The 26,501-nt window shown below is 38.7% G+C and overlaps 1 protein-coding gene across 3 annotated transcripts in view; it reads right to left on the reverse strand.

The window, feature by feature from the left end:
- Positions 1-3,482, reverse strand: part of LOC128860711 (uncharacterized) — a 41,135-nt gene extending 37,653 nt beyond the window's left edge. For all 3 annotated transcript variants that reach the window (XM_054098397.1, XM_054098395.1, XM_054098396.1), the window contains exon 1: positions 1,009-3,482. In XM_054098397.1, the coding sequence (XP_053954372.1) occupies positions 1,009-3,256 (2,248 nt within the window). In that variant the 5' untranslated portion in view covers positions 3,257-3,482. The remainder of the gene's footprint in view (positions 1-1,008) is intronic.
- Between the last annotated feature and the right edge of the window lie 23,019 nt (positions 3,483-26,501).

Consider the following 26,501-nt stretch of genomic DNA (forward strand, 5'->3'; position numbering starts at 1 on the left):
CTTTTTTTAATTTTTTTTCCTTTATTACATCCAGCTTTATTTTATTTTATTCTATTCCATTTTGTTTTATCTTCTTTTTGTTCTTCTTCAAATTTTTTTCCTTTATTGTATCGAAACTATTTTTTTTATTTCTAATTTTATTTTATGTTATTTTATATTTATCTTAATATACTTTTGTTGTTTCTTTATTTTTTCTAATTTTCTTTTACTTAAAATTATTTTATTTACATTTATTTAAATTTTTTTTATTTGTTGTATAATCTTATTTTACAATATTGTATATTGTTTTGTTTTTTCTTTTAGTTTTTTTCCTAATCTAATTTTATTTTACTGTATTTTATCTTTTTATTATTTTCTTTTCTAATTTTATTTCATTTTATTTTATTTTAGCCTACTTTTTTATTTTTATTCGTTTGAGCCTTATTTTTTTCTTTTGGTCTACTTTCTGCAATCTGAGCATTTTTCTTTTCACTTTCGGCCGTCATAATAAAATATTTAATATTTTACCGCCACTGGTTACTTAGGTTACTTACTTACGAAGTTTATGTTAAGACATGCACACATACATACACACATATAAGTGTGAGTGACAAACCACAAGCAGATGTGATTGCTATCTGGTAATGCGATTTGCAATTTGTGAATTGTTATTGTTGACAAATAAGAAATCATTTACACTTTCATTTTTCTCCGCTTCACTGCACTCGACAAGTGCCAAACAGGCTTAGGCAAGCAATCCAATAAGAGACTGAGTGACTTTTATTATTATTATTATTAAATTTTTAAGGAATATTTACTAAAGCTTATACACTTTTTAACCTCGTAAAAAATGTAAATCTCTTGGATACTTCTTCTAAACCTTCTTTTATCACATTCTTTAAGAGCTTCTTCAGACCCGTGAAATCTGTTCAGAATAGATGAATTTCTGGGCACTGCCGTGATGAGTTTCATCTAATTTTACCTACAATTCATTTAAAACAAATTAAGAATTTTCAATCTATCACTCACCTCCTCCTCCCAGCCCATTCGAGCAGTGCTTCATACTAGCACCGTTCCCTGTGTTTGTCGCCGAATTTTGCATGCCGCCGCCCATCACTCCGTATTTAATCGGCTTAAAGTGAAAGAATGAGGGCGAATATCCGGACCCAGCACGACTCAGCGAGCTGAATTGTTCCTCGCGATCCTCAACATAGAGGCCCTCCTTGCCCATAGCGGCCAATTGTCGACCCTTTGGCATGAACATCACCAAAAAAACAGTAGCCGATGTTGCGATGAGCCCAAAAGCGATGCAGGCATCTTTGTGTCGTTCCGCCACTGCCAAGCCGCACAGCATCCAACCCAGCCAAATGGGTATGGCACCACCAATGGCCAGTCCAATGTAGGTGGCCTCACGATAGTTGTCACGTATGCCGCGTGATTTGATTGCCAGCACGGCGACGAACACAATCAGAAAGACGATGTAGATAAGCGAGAAGAGCAGCTCCGAAAATTGTGTTTTGCAAAGCGGTATCAGCACCGTACCGGCAGTGGTTATGCGCGTATACAGATCGGCGCCAAGGCTCGAACCAACCACTGTGGTAACTGGGGCGTTAGTTGGCGCGGGGTGGTGTGATTGAAAAAGTGCAGCAAAAGTCTGTGCTGCCGATGACGCTCCGCTGGAAGCTATTGTTGGTGCCAAGAGACTATTGCCCAAAATGGGTACACTTTGCGTATGAATCTCGGGCGGCTGTGTGAGCAGCCACTGTGTGCCTATGGCTACCTGTATGAGTACAGCGAATAGAAGCAGCAGCCCCTGGTAGGGCGCTGGCAGATAAACGCCACCATTGAGACTAATGAGGAAGACGCATTTGACAAGCAGCGCGGCAAATACCAGCGCATAGGCAACGCCCACGCCAAATCGGATGGTGCCACAACTCAACAGAGAAGGTTGTGCCGTCAATACAGCACCCAGGCCAGCGCAGGCGAAAAGACCCAACAACAACATCTGGCCGAGAAAGAGATGACGACGAGATGGTGATGTGCGCCACGCCTTAAACAACACGAAAATCTCAAAGGCGGTCATCATTAGCATGGTAAGGGCGGCCAATACCAGCACCGGCACTACCCACGGCTCCTTGCGCAAGCCGGTGAAGGGCAGGTGCGTAGGTATTATGGACGGTGAAATACCAATATTGGTCGTGTGCCCTATGTTCGACGTATTTCCTGCTTTCGGCGCCACAATCAGCACCGAACGTGGCCCAGAATTGGGCGCGCCAGAAGAGGGTGGTTGTATGTAGGCGGGTAATACAGCGGCCTTGGCACCTGTGCGCGCAGGTACACCAGAAGCATGAGCACTGTGCGGTAACGGCGTGCTCGTCGGTACTACGAAGAACTCAGTGGACATGACAACGAGACGATCTGCTTTAGAGATATTTGCATCCTTGCTGCTGAAGCTGGTGGTAGGTGAATCCAGCAATAGCCCGCCGATATTGGTGTCCTCACGACGACTTAACTGCTTGGCGTGTCGTTGCATAGACGTGAGTGGATCCGTGTAATGGGCATGCTCGATATCTAGGCCCATTGTATACAAGTCGGTTTTCGGTTCAACACTAACACTGACGACTTTTGTGTCACTGTCGCTATTATTACGCGATGCATTCACTTCAGTAGTCGTGTTTATAGTTGTGCCACGTGCCGTAGCTTTCCCATTAATGGCGGCATTATTTGTATTTGCACTCACATAACTCACCACATAATTACTTTTACTCAAAAGGCTATTAACTTGCCTTTGGCTGGGTGCCACATTCACTATCGCACCAGCCTTTTTGCGCAACGGCAGCAAACGGTCGCCAAAACGCGGTTCGCGTGCGCCATAAAGGCCCATCGCCTGTGCCATGGCTTCCGTGCCCGAGGCTGCGCTCGTGTCATCGACATAGTTTAACCCGTTTACCTGCGAATCGGCTATTAAAAGACACCACAGCAAGGTCAAGGGCCATATGGATCGTTTCCATGTGCCGCGACGCGGTTTCGCATTTATCACCAACGTCATCTTAAGCTTAGTCGGGGTTATCGTCTGGCCACTAGTCACTTTCTGCTTTGCGGCATCCCGCGTTGCCGTGCACACATTTTCGTTTTGCAAATATACACAAACACCGGTCGTTGAATTTCTAATTAGGTTCTCATTCTGGCAGCCGGCTAACGACCGTCCTACTCGACGGACCATGCCCAACTGTTGGTGCGCGCATACGCCGTTCGTCGTTGCATCGGTTGCAAGCATACACAGCGACGATTGCACTAAGAGAACAGCAAATTTTTATTTTAAAATATTCATACATATATTTTTTTTAATTTGTATTTGAACTTTATAAACGCAGACCGATTTCTCATAAAGCTGTCACTTTGACTGCTACGCCTTCTATGATTTCGTTATTTTAATATCGCACCACGGTTAAGTTTTTATCTCTTCAGCCGATAACAGATTGCACACTATCCGTCTCACACAACTTTTCACTTCGCTCAACTGCCGCAGACTGTCGTCGGTGGTGTTGGCGATTGGTCTTCTGCACTGCTGCCAGCAACTTTGAGGCCGTGACGTTCGAAACTTGGTGTTTGGCCATTTGAGCTCCAACTTGTTTGGTGTTGCAGATGGTTGATCGAATCGAACCAAGTTTCTACAACTTGGTACTTTTTTTTGTATTGAAATTCACAGAGTGCGTAGAAAACTGAGGTAGCCAAAATTATTTGAAGTAATTTGTTTTAATGCTGTTTTTGTTGAAGACGTTGAATTTATCTGATAAAATTATAGCACATAAACCCTTTAATTGAGTTGGTAACTTCAACCTTTTGCTTTGGATTCAATGACGAGCTCTCACAGCAGATGCGCCAAAACCAATTTCGTATTCAATTAGTAAAACGGTATTTTCTTCATTGTATTCATTTTTATTGCCCAGCAAACTTCTATGCTTAAAAGAGTAGCCAACTGGCAGCCAGTTCAAGTCTCGAAATCCAGTTTTGAGTGGGACAAAGCCTAATATTGACCAACATTGAATCAAACTTATAAGATAAACCTAATTTGCAGCCCGAAAATTAGCATCTAATCCTTACCAAAGGATATTAATGGCATTTGACCTTATTCTACAAAGTTCAATACTCCTTGAAGTATGTCGTAATGGTCAATTGGAGTAAATTGTTTGGCTCTTTCTTGATGACCGGCACTAAATTCTTTAACAATTTGACGGACGCAGCCTGACTGGTCAAACCAAATCTAGAAGCACAGATTGCTCCACAGTGTCTGCTCGGTACTGCAACTTGTATTGTTTTATAAGAGAGTCAATTTAAGCACAAGCAGTGCTCTCAGTCCTATGCCCTATGACGAGTAGATCAGGGCAGCAGTAAGTAAGTAAGTCCTCTGCAGGTTGCGGACCAATAAAATTTAAGCTAAGCTTACTAGAGCTCTATCAGTACATTTATATTCAGCTCCGCAGTTTGACTTTAAGCCGTCAACAAGTGTGAAGGAAGTAGTAGTATTTATTGCAAATAAAATTAAAATAAACACAATTTTGATAATTACTTATTCTAGTATTAAGAAAAAATAAATAAAAACAAAGGTCCATCGCGTCCCTGCTGATTAAAAATCCCCCACTTAACGAATTTTTAGTCGACTATTGAATTAATAAAAGGGATATACATAGGAGAATCCAATGAATTAGGTATGAAAAATGTTCAAACACTATTTTTCGCGTACCTTGCCGAAAACTTTAAACGCATTTTTCCCGAAACCAAAATTTCCAGATCCACTGGATTGATAACTCGAAGAAATTTTGTCCGACTGTCTTGAAATTTTGTTTTACATAGAAGTATTAAATAAATTCTTCGTCGAAAATGATTGGATTTTGTCGATATATTTCATAGGTATTTTGCCGCTGTAGCCGAACTGTTTCGTACGCAACTACCACCGTGAAACACCAAATATTATAAACAGTTTTTTCTAATAGCGATCGCCCCTCGGTAGCCAATGGTAAACCTCCGAATGCCATTCTGAGTCGACTTAAAACTGTAGATCTCTCCATTTGTGGAATAACATCAAGACGCACGCCACAAATAGGAGGAGGAGCTCGACCAAATACCCAAAAAAGGCTGTAAGTGCCAATTATATATAGATACTACATAAATATATATATATGTATGTAGTTTTTATACAAATTAGCCGAGAATATTTTTTTTTTTTTTAATTTTGCAAATATTTCTGAAAACATCCGCTTTTGAAAAAATTTATGTATCACAATATTCTAGTTGTATACCTATTCACATCTACAATTTTTCACATTTTTTTCTGTTGTATTCACATTTTTCCCCCCGTTTTGTTCACCGGTTGCTGATGCGGTTGTTCCCACCCTCTGCTCTTCGAAAAATGCTTCCTCGTAGAAAAGCTGTGTTTGTGTAATTTTCATATATTTTTTCAATTATCAGCACGAAACCAAAACATCGTGATTCATATCCAACACATATCTGGACACTTTTTAAGCCAAATCCCAAAGTTACAGACTTCAGACCTAAGGAGCTTTACACTATGTATACCTAGAATTTCACTATAATTCAAATTTCGCAGGTATTTCTGCGGCCGCCATTAATCACCTTTCCGCAGTTAACTTCGTGTCTTACTTAAATTTCTACATATGGCAAAAACAACAAAAAATTAACTAGAAGTGAATCTAATAAGGAAGAACTCATAACGAAAATCTAATGACCCCATAATACTCGTCGTTTGCGTATGAAAAACACGCAATTTGGCACAGCGGCCGCCAAATAAAGATCGTCACTAGCTATAAATTGTAGAAGCACACCACTACATGTACATATAGGTGGACACAAAGATGCGTATTAAACGAATTCCAAACGATACGCGCACACGTACTTGTAGTTGGTCGGCGGTAAAGGCGCGTGCGTTAAGCGGTGCGGTAGGGCATGCGGCAGTTAGAGAATTTGCATTTACACAATTTATTGGCTACAAGCAATTAATAACTGTTAAAAAGCCGGGCAAAGCATGAATCGGCAAAAAAGAAGTATTTAGACTGCAGAAAACTAGAACAAGCGCTCTTTACGGCGAAGCTATGCGCGAGTGTGTACTGAAAGTCAGATGTTATGAAGCCGTAAGTACCTGCAGAAGCAAAGGTAGAGGGTGTATAAGTACGAAGCTTTTGAAATATACGTACGTAATAGCGATGGAGTTGATTCATTGCCGGCACAAAATGTAAGTGAGCAGCCGCCGAGGTCTACATACATACATAAATTTACCGAAAAATTACATTAAGACAAATACGAGTAAAAGATCCCAGAAGGTATGGAAATACCCCGAAACGTGCCGAATGGTAAGAACAAGATGGAAAAACGCGCAGATATTACGTACAAGATTTGCCGCCAAAGCAGGTGACAGCCAGCCGGTCGCTGCTACGTGTCATGCCAGCATTGACGGTAGCGATGGCAATGTCCCACCAGGTGGTAAAATGTTGCGGTTTATGTACGCCGATTATGAGTTTACCTGCTGCGGAGGTGACGATAATGATGATCGTGATGATGATGAGCGCGTGCAGCCAATGCCAATGACACTGACTTTTGGCGGATGAATATCAGAGCACCTCAGCATACAAGAAATTATCCAAATATGCTGAGCGCAGAAATCGAAAAATCGCATCATACGTAATAGGCAGAGTAATGTTAGGGGGATGATTATGTAAGCAGGTTTATCATGATTAGTTAGCAGAGCAAAATATAAACATAAAAAAGTAATAAAACAGTATATACTTATAGGCGAATGTCTGCATGCTTTGAGCACGATTGGTTTGGTTGGGCGGTGTGCGCAGACAGTTAGGAAGTTGAATGTACTTTCTAGAACAGCGCAAAACCCAGACTCTTTGTGTGCGGGTGGCGGCTGGCGGCTAGCTGCTAGCGAATAGCGGCACTATGAATTTGTGAATCACAGCAGTCAATCAGCAATTCATGTGAAAACAGATAAGAAATCACTATGTTGCGAATAATTAAAATACAAATAACAAAGCGAGCCAACGCGTGTACAAAAACGAGCATAGAGGCAAGGGAAACAATGGAGTAAAGGTGGAAGAAAGTAAAAAAGTACATTTGAAAGGCAGAGATTGATACAAATTTTCAGTTTTTTGCTTTAATGAAAAAATTTAAGTTGACTATTCGACTCTCTAAACCACTTTTCAAAGCCAGCTACCAAACGCTTTCAAAGTTTTAAAAATGGAGACGCTGTCCCCATTTCGATCAAAAACTTAAGCCTATCATTGGGACAAGCTTTATACCAATATCTGTTAAGGGTTTTCCGGCTAATCTTCAATTCGTAGGCAATGCAATAGATGTTCACATACCTCCACGATTTCCATAATTTCTCCACATTTTCGACAACAAGCATTCCCACGACAGTCGGTTCTACTACACCGGAACGACCCGGATTTATTTCCGGCCAAGGATTATCGCTCCAGCAGCATTGTATGTGGAATGTTTATGCTGCTAAAACAACAACAACGACACGTCCTCCAGAGAGCATCTCATCTTCGACTGGTACATTGACACAATCGAATCATTGGAGCCACTGCTTTGATTTTACATCCCAAACTGTATTGGGTAGAAAAATAGTTTTTGCTGAACGCTCCGACTTTTCATATTGGTCTAGTAGTGGTACAGGAAATATGGCTCACTAAAGACATCTGGTGAAAAATGTTCCGAACTTTTTACTTCCTTCTAATAACTTTGGCTTTTGATCCGAAAAAATCACTATCCAATATTAAATACAATAAATTACTTATTATTTCTTGAGTTATTTTAAAATATATATATGAGCTATTTGTACTTATTACTTGTTAAAAATTGTAGGTGAACAATTATTTTATATTTTTTGCTTTTAAATTTTATTTTTTTTTTTTATATTAATTTTCAAAATTATTTCACTATACATTCGTTATGTTTTCAAATAAATTTAATATTGCACGCATTGCCTGTGAACCCAATTAAAGAGAGATTCGTGCATAAAATTTAGCGAATAAAAATTTTTCTCTAAAGATAATCAGTGAATTAATTAATAGCATACAAAGACTTGAGCAACCACCTTGCGAATGTAAAGATGCTTTTTATAACCTGTAATGGTCCAACGCTTTGTTTACTTTAAGTGGCTTAAGTCTTCGGAAATACACTAATACATATTCATTGAAGAGGCAAATCGATAAGGCTATAAATTTTATCAGTCAATGCCAAAACTGCATTCAAAGTAAGCCAAGCGCATCTTTTGTATCGAAACTTTAGCCAAGAAAATCGCGAAATCACTTAAATTTGCTGTTCGGATTACGAAAATTCGAAAGGGAGATAATAAATTAATAATTAACAAGCCAATTGAATTTTTGTTTGGCTAGTTGCATTTGACAGTTCCCTTTTTATATGGCAAGGCCAAAAATATTTGAATTCCTATTCGCTAAAAATTATTTAAATTATTGAACTAAGCTTTGATTTGGTAAAAAGAAAGAAATCTCTGAATCGCATTAGTGTAGATGTGGTAATAAATCAGGAAATTTGCGAATTTATAAGTGAGACCGTGACTAAAAATTTAATAAAACATTCTGACGACTTAGTAATTGAACTAAAAAACACAAAAGATGGTAGTACAAATTGCTAGTAATTTTCCGGTAAACCCTAGGATTGCATCTTCTTAAAACATTTTTAGTAAACAATTTTATACCAATTTCGGTGGTCGTTCAGACTTTTGCACATCGCGTTTTCACTCCCCCAATCCTTTTTTATACCATTTCTTTGGAGCATTGCATTTTAAGGTACGGAATTTATAATTTTGGCACGAGTTCAAAATCGGCTTTTATCTACATTTTTTGTGCAATATTTTGTTTGAATTTCGAATTTAAGGTACTCAAAAGATAGTAATAATAAGAAGAAGAATGGATCACGACTTCAAAAGAAGGTTTTCTAGTAAAATTGTTTTCAATTTTGTATTTTGAGGCACCGAATATATCATTTTGATAGGATAGCGCGCTTCCACTAAAATCGCAATATCTCGAGAACTATTATAGACACCATAAAATTTTTTTTTCAAAATAAAGGTTAAATCATAAGGAATCGTTACGTGTATAACAGAAAATCTAAAAAACTGGCCAAATCAACTAAAAATTGATTCAAAAAATTTTTTTGACTTTTTTTTGGTCAAAATTTCGAAATTTTTTTTTTTAACATAATACTAATTTAAACTACTTATTTGGTTCTATATTGTCTGTAAATTGAATTGAAATCCATCCAACGGTTCAAGAAATATTGATGTTTGAAAAAAACACGGTCCCGATTTTCAACATGGCGTAGATGACTCAATTTTGAAAATTTTTCAAAATCCTTTTAGGCTCGAATGTATCTTACCTAGAACTAATATTTCCCAAAGTTTCAAAGAAATCGAAAGACCACTTGCAAATCTCATATTTTCTGACGGAGTCTTACCTTCCTTGGCTGCCTCAAATTTCTATATAGATTAGTTTATTTGCTGAATGCACTGAATTTAACTCCAGCCGGTTTATGTCACGTCTAATTCTTGCAAATATGGCTAATAAAATACGCCTGCACGGAAACTCTGCGAAGCCCCCGCTAAGCTTTATTGCAAATTAACCCGCTGCCATGCCGCACTTCTTATTACTATGAGCTGCATTTATTAGAAGCTACCATTTCCATGGGGTAGCAACGCATTTTAGTTATTAAAGCAATTAAAATAGCGAAGGTTTTATTCATAAAATGTTTGCGAATTTCTTTCAAATTGATTCGAAAATATTGCAACAAATAGTTTCAAAGAAAAAACTAACTTCAAGGAATTCGAGAATGCGAGCTGGATAGACTGGCAGAGCAAAGTTAGTTAATTCAAATACGTAAAACAAAGATTCCTTGCCCCCTGCTGTGAAGGCAAATGAAAATTTATACGCAAATAAGAAATTGTGGCAGTTAATGTGTAGCTGATGCTGCAGCCTCGAGGTTTCAAGGGCAAGGCGGTTGGTGGCCACTTGGAAAATTTAGTGATTATGTGGTTATCATGCACTTAATTGCCCCATTTAATGAGTAGTTTAAGAAGTTTAGGAGTTGTACAACATGCCGCAAGAGAGTGTGTGAAGATTAAGTAAAAATTACTTGTCTATTATTTCACTAATAAGCTCAACGTTTAAAGCACTATTTGTATGCAGATTTAATTGGCTTTTGCTTAGAAGAATGACAAAAATAAATTAGTTGCACGGGTATAGTATAGGCTGTTTTTTAAGAGCTTCTGAACTTGATAATAACATAAGTCATATATATTATTTTATTGTAATCTGGAAGATAATTTCATGGTATTTTTTTTTTTTTTTGCATATGATATCCGGTATACCTATGTCTACCGAGACTTCGAGTTTCATGGTCCAATTTTTTACTACTTTTTTCAATAAATCTGGCCGTATGGTGTCAATGGAAGCTCCCAATGTTTTAAGAGTTGCTGGTTTGTCGGCATAAACCAATGACTTAACATAGCCCCATAACAAGCAATCGAGAGGCGTTAAATCGCACGAACGAGGGACTGGTGAACAGGACCACTTGTGGAGAGAAAGTTGTCTCCAATTTATTTGTGCAATAACTCGAGTTTTAAGCGCACTGTGTGGCACGTTGCTCCATCTTGTTGGAACCAAATGTCGGTGTTTAGCTGACTAATTTTCGCAAACAAGGATTCAGTTAACAAGACTCGATAGTGCTTGTCAAGCACCGTAATGACAGCTCCTTTCTTATTTCGAAAGAAATAAGGACCGATGATGTTTCTAGTGCTCTATGAACTTCGCGAACAGATTTTTGTTTTCAAAATAAATTTCCACAATTCGGAAGCGTTGTTCTGGCGTTAAACAATTAATGACCAAACTTTACTGAACAGAAATGTCAACACAATTCGCCATTCGCAGCTGGCAAACCATAATTATTGATATCGATAGCTATCTTGCAGCTAAAAAAACACGCGATTTATGTCCAAGTATATGCATGGGTGTACCTGTGTATGTACATGGAATGGCAAATGATTTTTTATGTCTTCATTCGCCTCCCTTTTAAGTGTTCCGATAAATAGAATAGAAATTCAAACACACACCATGACAAAACCCATTTCAATCGCTATTCATAGAAAATAAAATTTAATAATACAAAATGTAGAACACACAAAATACGTCAAGCACTTTCGCATTCACATTGAAAAAACTCTGCCAAGCACCGTTAGCCCCAGGCTCGGATGCCTATTGCGTGTTAATCAAAGTGTGCGATCCATTTATGAAACAATGTAGACATTTTTTGATAGATTATAGGCGCAGCAAACGCGTGTCCAAGCCAATTTTCTATGCAAACACACCTCGGCACGCACACGCACACATATGCATAATAACCCTGCAGGAAAGTCTCTGATATGAATTTCCATCACATCCCTTTTGTTTCAATAGAAACACGTTTTCGTTCGCTTAAAATGTTAGAATCTCTTTAGAGTTAAATCATTTCTGTAAGTAATTACTTATTTCGATTTTTATTTTTATAAAAGCTTTATCGCTAGGGTTCAAATGTTGAAAATAATGAATATTTCTAAAATCTATTAAAAAACAATAAAGGCAAAGCAAGTCCATGCATAATTTATTTTATTTAAAAAGCGCAAATTAAACAAGCTATTCAAAATTATCTCGAACTTCATATAACTAAGTCATTTCCATTAATTATAATGCAGTCCAAAACAAAACAAAAATAATTTGCTTTTGTACATATCGCTTGGTTGCTGGGAAAATGACATAATTCAAAAATTTTTAAATTTGAGAAAAAACGATTTCAAACGATTTTTCAATTTGCTTTGCCACATTTCCATTTAATGAGATAGGCTTAACACATACCTTCTGCTCAAATATGAACGAGACGTTATCAATAAAACGGTCCGCGGATGACATATGGCAAAAATATTTTTTTTGTTTTTTGGTAGGACTGTTATAAGCTTACATGGCAAATTTCAGCGTGATATGTCACATAGTTTGTTTTCTGTGCTACTGTAAACAAGTCAAGCTCGAGTGTGTTCTTCGAATTCTCTTTTATGACTTCAATTGTCTCAAAATGTTTTCCACGGAGCGGCAACTTGAGCTTGGGAAACAGGAAAAAGTCACATGGAGCCATATCAGGCGAATACGGTGCTTGCGGAACGATATTAACATTATTTTTGTTCAAATAATCGCGAACAAGATGTGATGTGTGAGCTGGTGCATTATCGTGATGCAAGAACCATAACTTGTTGTCCCACAATTCCTTCCTTTTAAGACGAATGTTCTCGCGCAAACGCTTTAAAACGTCTAAATAATATTCAGCGTTAACCGATTTTGCGATTTGTGCGATTTTCAAGCACAATTTCCTTTACTTTTCCGATGTTTTCGTCGTTTACTGATGTTGCTGGACGACGTTCATGAGGCAAGTTTTCAACCGATGTACGGCCCTCTTTGAACGATTTGTACCACTGGAAAACACGTGCACGCGATAGAGCAGAGTCCCCATAGGTTGTCTGCAACATTTTCAAGGCGTCTGAAGCCGAAATTTTGTTGGAATAACAAAATTTCAAACAAATTCTTTGTTCAACTTGAATTTCCATCGTTAAATTCGAAGAACACACTCGAGCTTGACTTGTTTACAGTAGCACAGAAAACAAACTATGTGACATATCACGCTGAAATTTGCCATGTAAGCTTATAACAGTCCTACCAAAAACAAAAAATTTATTTTTGCCATATGTCATCCGCGGACCGTTTTATTGATAACGTCTCGTTCATATTTGAGCAGAAGGTATTGCCCATGAGTTTTTCACACAGCTTGCAAGAGACGAGCTCGTGGTCATTTCTGCATACTTATCTCAAAATAAAATGTTGTTATGTTATGATGTTCCTCTAGCAAAAGAGCGATATACCCGATATATACAAAATTGTGCAAAAACTAATTTGTTTCTTTTTTTTGTCTTGCAATTTACGTGATAATTTGCCCACATGGAGTTCGCCATTCTTCTTCTTCTTGAATGGTGCGGTAACCGCTTAAGCGATTTTGGCCGAGCTTAGCAAAGTGCGTCAGCTCTTTCTTTCTCGCTAACCGGCGCCTGTTGGGCACACCAAGTGTAGTCAAGTCTTTCTCCACCTGATCTTCTGCCTCTGCTCCCTCCAGCTGGTAACGCATCGAATACTTTCAGAGCCGGAGCGTTTGTTTCCATTCGGACGACATGACCCCACCAAGCCGCGGGATCTTTATTCACTGCGCTATGTCTATGTGATCGTAAAGCTGTGATTCGCGCGATCTTTTTCATCATCAGGTCAAAGAAGTGACACGTCAGCGAGTCATCCTGTCTGAATCTTCTAATCTAATTCTGATGGCGCTGCTGGTATTGGACAGCGTCATCTTGCATATTCGTATTAGTTTACCGGGCTACCAAATTCAGACATCGCAGCATATAGCCAACTCCTTTAATAACTATAACATGTAGCTTTAAGATTGACAGAAAGATGGACCTTTTCCAAGGCTTGGCGCATTGTAAATATCTGGAGTTCGTCAATAGGCGGTTTATTTCCGAGTTCAAGAAATGTGGACCTATTTTATTTATTTACAAAATTGGTGGCAGATGCGGCTGGTTCGTATGTGTAAAAATAACTAAAGTTGTGAGCTAAATTTACAATGTCAGGACTAATTATGCCATTAATGCTGCTTTTGCAAATGCACTTTCGGAATTCAATAAGTTCTCGGGTTCTGTCTTTCTTAATATTTCAGCATCTAAAGAGTCTCTCCTCAATTTGCTGCATACTCCATATTTTTTCTCTTCTCTTTGTAACATACAAGCGTTCACTTGAGTTTTAAATTAGTATAAACTTTGACCGTTGTAATAAATAAATATGTAAATAAACTAGGAACTTACAACATTCATTTGAGATTTCCCTGCTGGGTTGGCTTGAGGGCACAGCTGTATCGGCAAAAGCTCACATTCAGCCGCAGGCACAGTTATATTCCATGAGCCGCTAAAACATACAAATGCAAATTGTTGTTACATCAGGAAAAAAATCAAGGAGTAGACAGAATGACGCTTGTTCAACTCTCATCTCATCTCTATATGTGGGCAGAGCCTAAGTGCTTTGAAGATCACAACTAAGCCTGGATGACCGAAAATTAAGCGTTCACCTATATACTATACATATATATACATATGTATGTATATAAGTATTTATAGTGTTAAATGTGCGGCTATTTGTTTATAGCTCATTATAATAAAAAAATGTTCTTTTTTTTACTTTTCTTGACGTAATTAGAAGAGGAGGTTAACAACTTTTTAATGAAACAATTGATTTTATGTTTCACTGTAATTGCGAAATAGCGATACTTTCATGCAGGCCAAATATAAACGTCAGTGAACTTGAGATGGCTTTTATCAACGCTTAGTGATAGGCCGGCATCTGCATTCGCTAAACTCTGAAATGTTGTTTTGATTTCACACTTAAAGTAAAACTCGTTTATAAGAAAAATGTGGATCAAACTGTCAAGAAAGGGAAATGTTGAATAGGGAAATCGGTCTGATTATCATTGGAGTGAAACAAGGAGTTGGATGGAAAATTAGGGACTGCAAGTATACATACTTCACTCGCTATGTCCGCGCTGATGCCCGAAGCTATGGTCACTAGCACTCAGCGATAGCAGTCAGAGTAAGTTCATGAAGACTTTGCGAGGTTACTAAGCGTAGTCGCAGCTATCAATAAAAATAAAAAATAAGAAGAAAACTTTTTTTTTAAAATGGCTACCTAAAAATTTTAACTAAAAAGTGAAATTTTTCTCCAAAAACAGTTTTCGTAAAACATAAATTTTATTTAAAAAGATTATAAAAATTATAAAAATATACGAAGATACGAAACCCTATAATAATATTTACATCTCTGAATAAAAATTCAAATTTAATCACGTTTTCCAGTTTACAAATTAATCAATCATTCCAAACAAATTAATTATTCTAAACAAATTTCTATAATAATTCATAAATAAAACTCGTAAAAAACGCGAGAGAATAAATATAAAGCAAGCTCAATTTTACAATTAAATATATGTATGTAGATAGAAGAGACAGAAAGCAAAACCAATGACTGCTTTCAACCTTTCTGAAAACAAATTAATTTGCGAGAAGTTGCAGAGGTAAAAGGTATTTTAAAAGACCTGCCTAATTGTTGTTTTAAAATAAAACCTTTAAAAATTTAGATTCTTTCAGACTTCACTATTTTTGTTCAAAACACGGCTCTTAAAAATTATATGGGAAAATTGGCAGCTACAGACGCCTTGTGCCACATTGGGAAACACAGGAAACGATGATGATAATTTGAGCACGTCTGCAGATAAAATCCGCCAAACAGTCAATTCATGAAGGCCGAATTGTTGATAACGTCGAGATATCGATGTTGACGGTTGTGCAGCAACACTTTGCGCCACTCTAAAGAGAACGTCCAGTTTCTTCTCTGACAGTCCTTTTTCTATCTTCGACAGAACCAGTTTCTTGAAATTTTTTCACCAACCTTTGAACTGCCGACTCATTCGGACGATTCCGTCTACTTGACAAATGTCAGTGATAACAAAAAGAAAGGTGCAATTATTCAGTTTGACATCTAGACGTCATTTTTGAAAAACCCTTTATTTATTTCGAACCTCTTTTCTGCATCCGAAGCCATAGTAGCGTTTGATACTCCAATTCATTGGAAGATAACGTCTTCATTGAGGAAAATGGAAGAAATTACATGATAATAGTGGACAGTTAAGCCGAGAAACTCAAGAGTCATCTACCATAAATCAATTCAAAATAATTGAATAATCTAAGTTTTCATAGTACAAACTCACCGAAACAAAGATTGGATTTGCCATGATTCGGGGTAATTGTGTTGCTAACAGCCTGAATTTAGCATTTCAACTGTCCTTGCGATTACATAAATAGAATATTCTGCATTCGCCTCTCACCACACAATATTAAACCCAAGTCGGCTTTTTGCCATTGGATGGATGAAATACCGCTACATTTTCCTTCGAACTTGCTACGTGCATTTCATAGTCGGCATCATGGACTGAAGATGTTCGAGCTTGATGAGCAAAAGTTCATAATAACAATCCGTTCTTTTCGAAGATAGCTTTATTAGTTACTTCCAAGGTTGCACAATTCTTACAACTAAGTTAACAAATGTGAGCTTAAAATCTAATAAAGGGAGTCAAAATGTAAATTGTTGTTGCTTTAGGCGCGTTATCGCTATTCTCCCATCATCATGGTCGGCTAGCGAACGACAGTTCCGTCGTCAACGATTGAGGTATCGGGATCTTCAAATTCTCTGTGACATGCGCAGCTGTCACTATTTAACGGGTAGGAGAAGTGTTTGATCCATAATTAAGTATGGTCTGGATGTCAGTCGCCACATCGCCGTCCTTGTTCTTACAAGGAAACGCCCCAGACTTAAAACCTTCTGTAAGCCGCCGAACTTTCTGGTAGAGTTTTCGGGCGTTTTTCCTATTGGTCAGCATCTCAAGCTCCTCCCACTCACGTATTTCGGCCTCCCGTTTCTTCTTTCTGATAATACGTCTCTATTCCTTTCTTAGCTCTCGGTAGCGATCCCACATGACTCGCATTGCGCCCGATCGCAGCGTGGCTCTTTTCTTTCTGAGGCAGCACCAACTGTTTTTTCGAGCTCGCCGGAATCCGATTTGTGGCGGGTGCTAAACCCAGCGCACAATCAACTATCCTGGGTTGCTTTGCTTTCTCTCGTTGGCTCGCTCTCGAATGGATGTTCGGAAGCTACCCAGAGAATACTTGGGCTAATCCCAGAGCTGTTCGACCCATATGTAGAATAATCGTCCTGGCCACTCCCAAGTGAATGGCGATTTGTAACTTTCCCCACTGGCGTGCACTTCTACATGTGGGACCATCCTTCAGTTAAGAAGGGATACAATTAAGAAGCGTGAGAACAGATGTGAGAGTATAAGTAGGAGAGGTAAGGAAGTGTGTGTTGGTGATAGTGGGAGCATGGGTACCTGACTATATGTATGGAAATCCGGAAACAAGTAGAAGTAGTACGTGGGCATAAATTGATTATAGCACGCGCATGATCTGGAATATTTTGTTTCCCGTTCGGTACCAAAATGTTACTCTTTCATTAATAAATTGAAAGCCATTAAATATTTTATGTGTATTTATCTATTGTAGTGCCTGAAAATATGGTATGTGTAATACATACATACGAGTGGGCATAAATTTGCAAGGCGTTTGAGAATAATTCAACCGGGAAGTAAAAATTTAAAATCAATTATTCGCTCAGCAATAAATACTCAAGCGATATTACCATAAAGTTCGCCGTCTTTGATGTCATAACTTCAACTACAAGCGAGCAACAACGACAGTGTAACAACAAAAATAGTAGAAGGAAGAAAATAAAATGAAGAACGATCGATGGTGCGCATTTGTTAAAGAAAATTATTTTTAATAGTTTTGGTTGTGCGCAAATTGCCAAGGCAAAACAAATTAAGAATTGGAAAGCTCCAAATGCCGCAGGGTGCATTGCGCATTACAGCGTTAGAGCGGCAACAAAATCAGCAACATTGTCCAGTGAGTGGGTGAAATGCGCCAAAGGCAGCAAAACAGCAACGCGACCAAGAAATTAAGCTGACATCTGACCCTCTGCCTTATTCCTATTTTTACTTGCAAAGATTTTGTAAAACAATTTTCGTTACTTACCTTGGTTTTTAAATTTTTTTTTTCTTAATTTAGCGACGCATGGACCAGATTTTGTAGTCATTTTTTCATTCCCTTTTTATTTTTGTTGCTGTATTTTTATAAATATATACATTTTTTGCAAGGGAGTGAGAAGAGCGCAACGCCACCGCGCGGTAGATGAATAGCGGTCGGGCATAAAATAAATTAGCAGTTCATGATGTCCCACAGCGACGACATTAGCCGCCGAAGAGGATGCTGCAGACGTTGACGCCATCGCAGAGCGTCCGTAGCTCGAAATAAACCACACAAATAACAATAGAAGCCGACTCTTTGCGTGAATACAGACGCCGCCAACAGCAAGAACCCCTTTTTTCTCTGGGAACCAGGGTGAACAAATTATAGAACATTTTGTGCTTTTAATTTATTATTTTTGCAAGCAAACATTCTGCGATTCTTTGTACTCAAACTTAAAACTGCTTGTCCACCGCTTGTCCTGTTTGGGTCTACCTATAAGAGAGGCTGATGTGCTCACAGAGCTTAGGTTGCAGCACACTTGGGTTAGTTTCCTTTATTTATTTTATTTTTTTTTTTGTTGGGCACGAAGAAAAGTTATAAAGTATACCAGAAAATTACCGAAAATCCATCACAGCAAAAATATGGAGCAGGCAAATTGGCTTAGCGTTTGAGCTATGTAAATAGTTTTGTATGTATATGTGCGACATACATGTGAATACAAAATGAGCACGTAAATTTGTAAGATTTCAAAAATGCTGCGCATAGGTTTTAGTTGGTTGGAGAAATGAACAAGCGGCAGTTGTAATTGCTGTTGGGGGAGGCAATGGTGCATTTTTTTCTACTTTCTGTAGTGAAAGCTTATATTTCTGTGGAAACTACAATAATTTCGCATTAAAAAAAGGCAATATATACAATCAAATACACCAGGGCTGATAGCTAATAGTTCCACAGCAAAGTATGGTACAGTAAAACTATAATTTAAAGACATAATTGAAGGATACGTAGAAAAATACTGTCAACTTCATAAAAAGGAAAAACAAGATGTGAGATAAGTTTCTGTTAGCACTACAGACGATAATTACTATGAATACAAGGAGTGCAAGAGTGAGAAAACATTATTTAAAACTATTGCAAATAAAACTGATGCACTATATTGCCCCTCAGTATGCCTTTAAAATCGATCAAGGACCCTGCGAAGGAGCATATTGTCTCTAAGAGTACGTCTAGTTGTCCTCACTTAATAACTAATCCACGCATTTTTGCTTCTTTTCAGATGGCCTAAGCAATTTGCGTCAGCTACCTCACTATATAAAAAAGTTGTGCCACGTCCATAAAGTTTATATAAATATACTCGTGCATAATCTCATTACGCAAAAGGTTATTTTTCTGGCACAGAAATCAGGGAAGTACACAAATTATAAATAGTAATAATTCAAGCAATAAATACACATTTTTTTGTTAAATCGTTATAATATATTTTTATTTAAAAAAATGCGATATATAGGCATGGAAGATCCGCAAATGCAATGCTAATTATAGCATCTACACATTACAACACGAAATCCACATAGTTCCGGGTAAATAAACCGCAGGTGGATTGCCTTCCTCAATCATAACTGCAGTAGCCCGCAGAGTGTAATTTTTCAAATATGATTTTTTTTAAATATACACACAAATTAAAGCATTTACCCACAGAGACCACAAATCAAAGGTGTAAAACAAATTAATATCAATGCAAACAAAAGTCGTAAGTAACAAAATCAGCAAATCGCTCTAAACGCAATGTAAAAATATTTGTACCCACTTATTCAGCCTTCGAGTCAGTACGTAGCCATTCCAATTATTTCGCTGTGCATGAAGATGTTGCTATTGTGTAAAATTTGTTTCTTTCTTTAATATTAATTTCTCAAATGCTTTTAGTTTCACTGCAAGTAAAAAAGCTGAAAAAATTAAGGTATGAAAATATTAAGGAAAAAACTATCAACCATAAGAAAAAACCAAAGAAGGAGGTGAAACAAATGAGCTCACTCGTTAGAAAAATTAAAAAAGTTTGTATGTAAGTAATTAAGCCAAAGTTATAGGGTTCACACCGCTAAGATTGCCACATAACGCAAAACCTAAATGCCGATAATTCACCGATAATCAAGACAAGGCGAGTAATAATGCTGCTATTTGCTGCTGCTAATGATTAAATGGCCAGTTGTGTTATTATTTAAGAGAAAATTACAGATGCTGCCGGTTTTCCCCCTTTATGATTTAGCAAAATCTCTGCAAACAATGGACGCGTGATTGAGGAAGGTAGTCCAAATACGGCAATCTGTGAATCAAATGAATGGATAGCATTTAGGTAATGATTTAATTAATCGAAATGTTAACACGAAAGAGCCAAATTACATAGCAAAACAAGTTAAATTACATTGCATTATGTGTTGAAGGTTTTCGAAAGTGTTAATTATATTGTTGAGTTTATTTGTAACAGTACCATGATTTTGTCGGTCATGTTTACTTATCAACTGCTTTACTTATTAATATACGGGAAGCTATTTTTATAAACTAGTTTGAGTAGTTGTTTTTAGTTGTTTTATGTAAAACCTCTGATTGAATTCAAAGTCGGCGCATACACTCGCACTAACCTAACCCACTAAGAGAGCAGTTCTCTCCACATGGAGCGTAGATGCGGTCTATATACCTTTCCTTGTTCCCTCACGTTCTTGCAGCAAAGATTCCATTGGTATTTTTTTATTTTTCGTACGGTCAATCAAATAAGCGAAACCACGCAGAGCAGGCCTTAGAGAGCATATCCGGGCCCCGGGGGAAAATTGCAAATGCGGGCCCTTTCCAATAATGTCTAATTCATATAAATACGTATAATCTCGAGTCCGGGCCCCTCTGAGAACTCCGGGCCCGGGGGAAAAAGTACCCGATCCCCGCCCCCCCCCTCTCGTCGGGCCTGACGCAGAGTATTAGTAAATCAGAGAGCTCATAATTTGTCTTAGCGCCATTTTGTTGAGTACAATTTGTCAAGCTAAACTTATATAACACGTGGGCTGAAAAGTTAATCAGCCCCGTCAATGATGGCCTGCACTTGTTGAATAAATTTTGCAATTCTAATGCTTCCAATTCTCAGCGAACCTTATGAGTGAATAAAAGCGCGCTTTTACGAAAATTAGAGATTTCTAAATCGGTATGATTTGCACATTCTAAAGACGATAATTCCATGTCTCTTCATTTCTTGAGTTAAATTCTAGTTGCCCACGTCTCATCTGCAGAAGAGCAAAAAGTAAAATGCTACTTTCGGGAAGTTACAGCCACTCAAATGCATGCCCTCAAAGACCGGGTGCATTAAATGCCGCATCTTTTGCCATAAGTATGTGACATAGTAATCGACCAATAGGCTAAAGAATCGTGTTTCACCAAATAACAATTTTTCCTAAATAAATCTACTCGCAACTCCACTCTTTCAGTATAATGACTCTAAAAAATTCTTGACATATTTATAAGGAAGTCATCAAAAGAATGTCTGCGAGCAATTCTACGCTGTCCCGCGATCTTTCAGAAATCATTTTTTACACTTGCAAATTTGCGGCTTTCACACAAAAAATTATATAGCAAACCATAGACTTAGTACAGCCCACAGCAAAATCACAGCGAAACAATGCAATTGGCTGGCAGCAAGCATTTTAGTACTTTCACCTTTAGCTTTTTTCAATAAAGTCATAAAAGTGCGCGCTAACATTTTATCATTCAACGTAAATCACGAAATTGCACTTTTTATGCGATTCCATAAGCAGAACCAAAAACGAGCAGAATGAAAAGCAGAAAAAAGTAAAACAGCAGAATAGTACCGAACGACCAAACGAAAATAAAGCATCTCAAGAATTTTCCAATGCACAAAACTTTGAACGCTGCAGCCTAACAAGGTGTCAATATCAATGCTTTTAAATCACAACAACAACTACAAAAAGCCTGCACAATGCGCACATAAAACTCAAATGAATCGTAGTAAATCAGCGAATCGGCGAAGTAAGCAGCAACAAAGTTGGCGGAAAGTGCAATTTGCCGTGGCGGATCGCGCTGAGCAGCGCGCATAGGCGCACGCATGCGTAAAGCGGAATTGGTATTTTGAGCACTACTTTGTTGTTGTATGTACTTATATTTAGTCAGTTCGAGCGAGCACTTTAATCACTGCGCGCTGATCGCCAAAAGAATCCTTCTTTTGCTGCTTTGGTGATTTTATTTTGATTTGTTTTTTGAATTTCCGCTTTCTTTTTTTCCTTTAGGTTTCTGCTCCTTTTGGCCTTTGCCTTGCACAAATTTACTGTGATCCGCTAAAGCTTATGTTTGTGCGCTTCTAAAAAAGGCCGCGTCGGTCCATTGTGTCGGCGATTAAAATCCACCGATACTGACACCTCGTTAGGTGAGCGTAGAATAGAATATGCAGGGAGGTGAGTATACATAGTAGAGCGACCACATAGAGAATATATGTGTGTCTGCATGTAAATTTATTTATTTATTTATTTATTTATTTATTTATATGTAAGAGTAGTAGTTATAAATAAGCAATACACTAAAATTCAACAAGAACTCTGGCTACCAAGGCCTTCGGATCGAGATACTTATAAGGCTATTTTAGAGATAATTTACATTAAGTATAAACAAAAAACTTGGTGATATGTCGGATGAAAGTAACAATAATTGCATATATTTATTTTAGCTAAGACTTGACATTTAAGGAAAGCTTTAATATTATTTGAGTCTACTAATTTCAGATGGTCAGAGGGTTTGCTGCTACCAAAAACTGTTGTTCCGAGCTGGCTTATGCCAGGGCATTCGTTAAGGAGATGTTGCACTGATAAATCGGGTATACTGCATTAAGAGCATGGCGGCTTCAAGGGCCCCAGGGAACAGTGGTGTTTGGGGCAGCTTTTAAGATATGATGAGGTAAATAACATTTTGCAATCTTGTTGCAACCAACTTTCTGCAGGTCTGCAATAAGCGATAAAACAAAATCCACTCCACTCCTAATACTTGCATTGTCTTCCAGGCGTAAGTATTGGTAGACTTCTCTTTTAAGGGCAATATCGGTATTCTTTCGGATGGCCAAACTGCAATCCGCAAATTATCCTTTTTGGTGAGCAAGCAGCCAAAATGGGCATGCCTCATATTTCATACTGTCGTAGCTGTAGTCAACCGAAGACAACTACTTCCACTTCCTCTGCTCTATGGAAGGCTAAGGGCGTTAACCCTTGGCAAACCGCTTTTTGAGAACCTTGAAGAGCTGACTAATACAACCTCTGTTGTTTCTCAATCGCACAGACTGTTTATAGTCGTCTAGGAATGGGTTAGGTTAGGTTAGCCTGGTTGGCAATAAGCCACGCATAGACCTTTTGGTCCCTAGCGATACCAGATGGAGACCGACCTCTATGAATACCTAAAGTAGACATCATGTAGAATGTCAGCGCTTTTGGCGAATCTGGGTAGGGCTGGGAGCTCCGCTTTTGACAAGTCTTCCAGACCCTAAAACAGTGGGGCTCCCAGGCACCTTAGTCGCGTTTTTAATAATGCCGGACAGACGCATAGAAGGTGTTCTAAAGTCTCCTCAACATCCTCTCTGCATTTTTTGCATTTGTCCGTGTTAGCAATCCCTATCTTGTACGCATGTGCAGCCAATAGATTGTGACCTGTTAGCATACCTATGATAGTTCTGCATTCCTTTCGCGAGAGCGTAAGTACGAATTGAGTCAGTTTTTTGTCGTTAGTTCTACACATGACTTTTGCTGTTTTGCATGTGGTCAGGTTAGTCCACCTAGCTTCCACTTGCCTTTTCATGTGGTCGTCCATTTCGTTGTATATTGTGTTTAGCGGTTTTGGTATGTCGTTCTCTTGTTCAAATGGTAGTCTCACAGCACTTTTTGCAATCTCATCTACTATTTCGTTCCCCTTAATGCCTTTGTGACCAGGTACCCAGTAGATATGCAGCCTACTATTTCCGGCTAGCCTTTCTATGGCCTCCCTGCTCCGTCGAACATTTTTGGACTTAATACAATATGAGCTTATTGCTGCTTGACTATCCACGTATATATTAATTGTTGAGTTCTTTCTTTTTCTAGCTAGCTCCGCGGCCTTCCCCACAGCAAAAACTTCCGCTTGGAAAATACTGCTGTGGTCTGGCAGCTTGATAGGCTGCCTTATTCCTAGTTTTGAGCAGTAAATACCCGCTCCCACTCCGTCTGAAGTTTTCGAGCCGTCTGTATAGATGTGAAAAGTTCTATGGCCAGGCTTCATGCCTTTGTGCCATCCCTCCTCTTCAATTGTAGTGCGAAACCTTCTCTCCCAATTAAAGTACGGAGTCATGTAGTCCGTGCCACCTGAACTCCACTTTCCTATTGAGCTGTGACCGAAGGTTCTGGAGGTGAATACCCCCGCAGCCATTAGCCTCCTAGCGGATTTCGCTGCCAGGTTTTCCGCCATGAGGTCAATAGGTGGCATGCTGAGTATCATTTCCAGCGCAGCCGTTGGAGTGGTCTTCATCGCTCCTGTTATGCACAGAGCAGCGAGTCGTTGAGTCCTTTCCAGTGGCATTAAGTATGTCAGTTTTCTTGCAGCAGTCCACCATACTAAGGTTCCATACAGCAATATCGGTCTGACTACTGCTGTGTAGCACCAATGCATCAGAAAGGGTGATAGACCCCAAGTAACGCCCAGCATTCTTATACATGCGTACAACGCATTACTGGCCTTTTTCACCCTCTCCTCAACGTTGTGCTTCCACATCAATTTGCTTCCCAGTATTAGAAATAACCCGTATAAGTTATTGGTAGCGAGAATGTGGCAACAAAATGGTGGGGAAGCGCTAATTGGTTTCTTGGTGAATCAGCTCTTAAACCAACCAACCACCCTACTGTGAATATCCACCTATAGGATGATATTATTAATCATTCACAAATTGTGAAATACTTTTAATTGCAATAAATATGTAGGAAGTGAGAGATAATCAATTCTAAGTAGAAATTAAATTTCAAGAAATTGCTACTTCCTCAGCTCTTAAATTGTTTAGTTAGGAGTTACATCTAATTATAAGTGCGTAATAGTTTTGACTAGTTTCTTTACATCTATGTGCTTGTATACTCCACTCGTCATTTATTAGGGGAATTTAAAAAAAACTACGTCCTCATATCCTCTCCCATTGGAATAGACAAATAATCGCCTGGGCACTGTACGTTCATGTGGGCGGTACTGCACGGCTTTATTTAATTTGATGTACGCGAAAGAATGACGCACGCTCCGCTAGCCTGCTAACAGACTGACTATTTGGCATTGGCAACGCCGATGAGGACAACGTGTCTTTATGGCTTCATTAGTGCAACGGCTTTCCGCCGGTGCAGTGCTATGAAAACACGCTTTGAAACACCCGCACACCGAATGCAGCAGTGCGCTTGCATGCAACAGCATCCACTACAATGTCTGTGCACGCAATTCGCCACACTGTCTGCGCATGCGCGACCGTTCGCCTTCCTTCGCACCAGCGCAGAAGGACACGTGAGGCTGCAAAGCCTCGTGATAACTCAAATCGGACTGCCCCTCTCCGCCAATGAAGCTCATTTGCTTTGCGCTGCAGCTAACTGTCCGTGTGCCATCTGCCGTGGTGTCTGTCGCATTCGCCCCCAACATCAAAGCGCGCACGTACGTCGCATTAAATAAATTGTTAGTTACGTGTGGCTTTTGTTGTGAGTCAGTATTTGCTGCAACACTTTCCAAGTCAACCTGCTTCGCGCTTGGCTCTTGACTTGTGGTCTTCCTTTTCTCACCACATCTACTGTGGCATGTCGTTATCGTTTCCTTTTGCCATCTGGGTGTGTTGCTGTTGCAACTATTAAGATTGTTGTTATTATTGTACATAGTAATTCAACATCTTAAATTTTATGCCACAAACACGATCGATTGAGTGCCAAAGTGCTAATGGGCGTTTACCGCTTTATGAATTTTGCAATGTGTCCATCCCATCCCATCACTGTTCGGCTTTGCCACTCCAACAAACTCGTCCCAACATCTTACACCTTGCTCATCTTGTGTGTGCCCTCAGCAGCAGCAGATTCTGTTGACGGCGGGTTGGACCTTCCGCCAGCTGAATAGGCGCTGATCGCGATTGAGCCATATGTGGAATTTATGAAGTGAGGATGGCAGCGAAATTAAGAAGGTTTTATGGATTTAGTAGAGAAGCAACGAAGCATAAATGGATTAACAGTATGGATGCATGTGCATTGACTGAAGATGCTTAGCAGTTCGGAAGAAAAAATTAGATGGACTTCGTTTTTGTATAGAAGTTTAGTCTTCAGGTAAATTCTTTTTTTAAATTACAGTGATTTGATTACAATTTTGTAAGAAATACAAATTTTTAAAAATTACGTAAAATAACCGAAATAAAACGGTTTTATATGGGTTGATGTCTTCCCACAACTAAGAGGCAGTCAATGTTTCCTTCAACCTTTTGCCTCCAATCTTTTACCAGCTTCAACCGTTGCCTCAAAACATGTTAGGAAGTTATAAAACACCATAGAGTAAGCAGCATCACATAAAAAACAGCTTTTATTTACAACCAGTCATTCCACTAAACTCTCTGAACAGCTGGTGTGAGGCCAGAAGGGGCAGAAAGGAAAGCAGAAAAAACGTAAATCTGTTTTTGCAGTTCCTTCAGGTAGAAAAGTCTGTTTTAATGCCACTTCAA

The sequence above is a fragment of the Anastrepha ludens genome, chromosome 4 (genome assembly GCF_028408465.1).
Source record: "Anastrepha ludens isolate Willacy chromosome 4, idAnaLude1.1, whole genome shotgun sequence".
Classification (NCBI taxonomy): domain Eukaryota; kingdom Metazoa; phylum Arthropoda; class Insecta; order Diptera; family Tephritidae; genus Anastrepha; species Anastrepha ludens.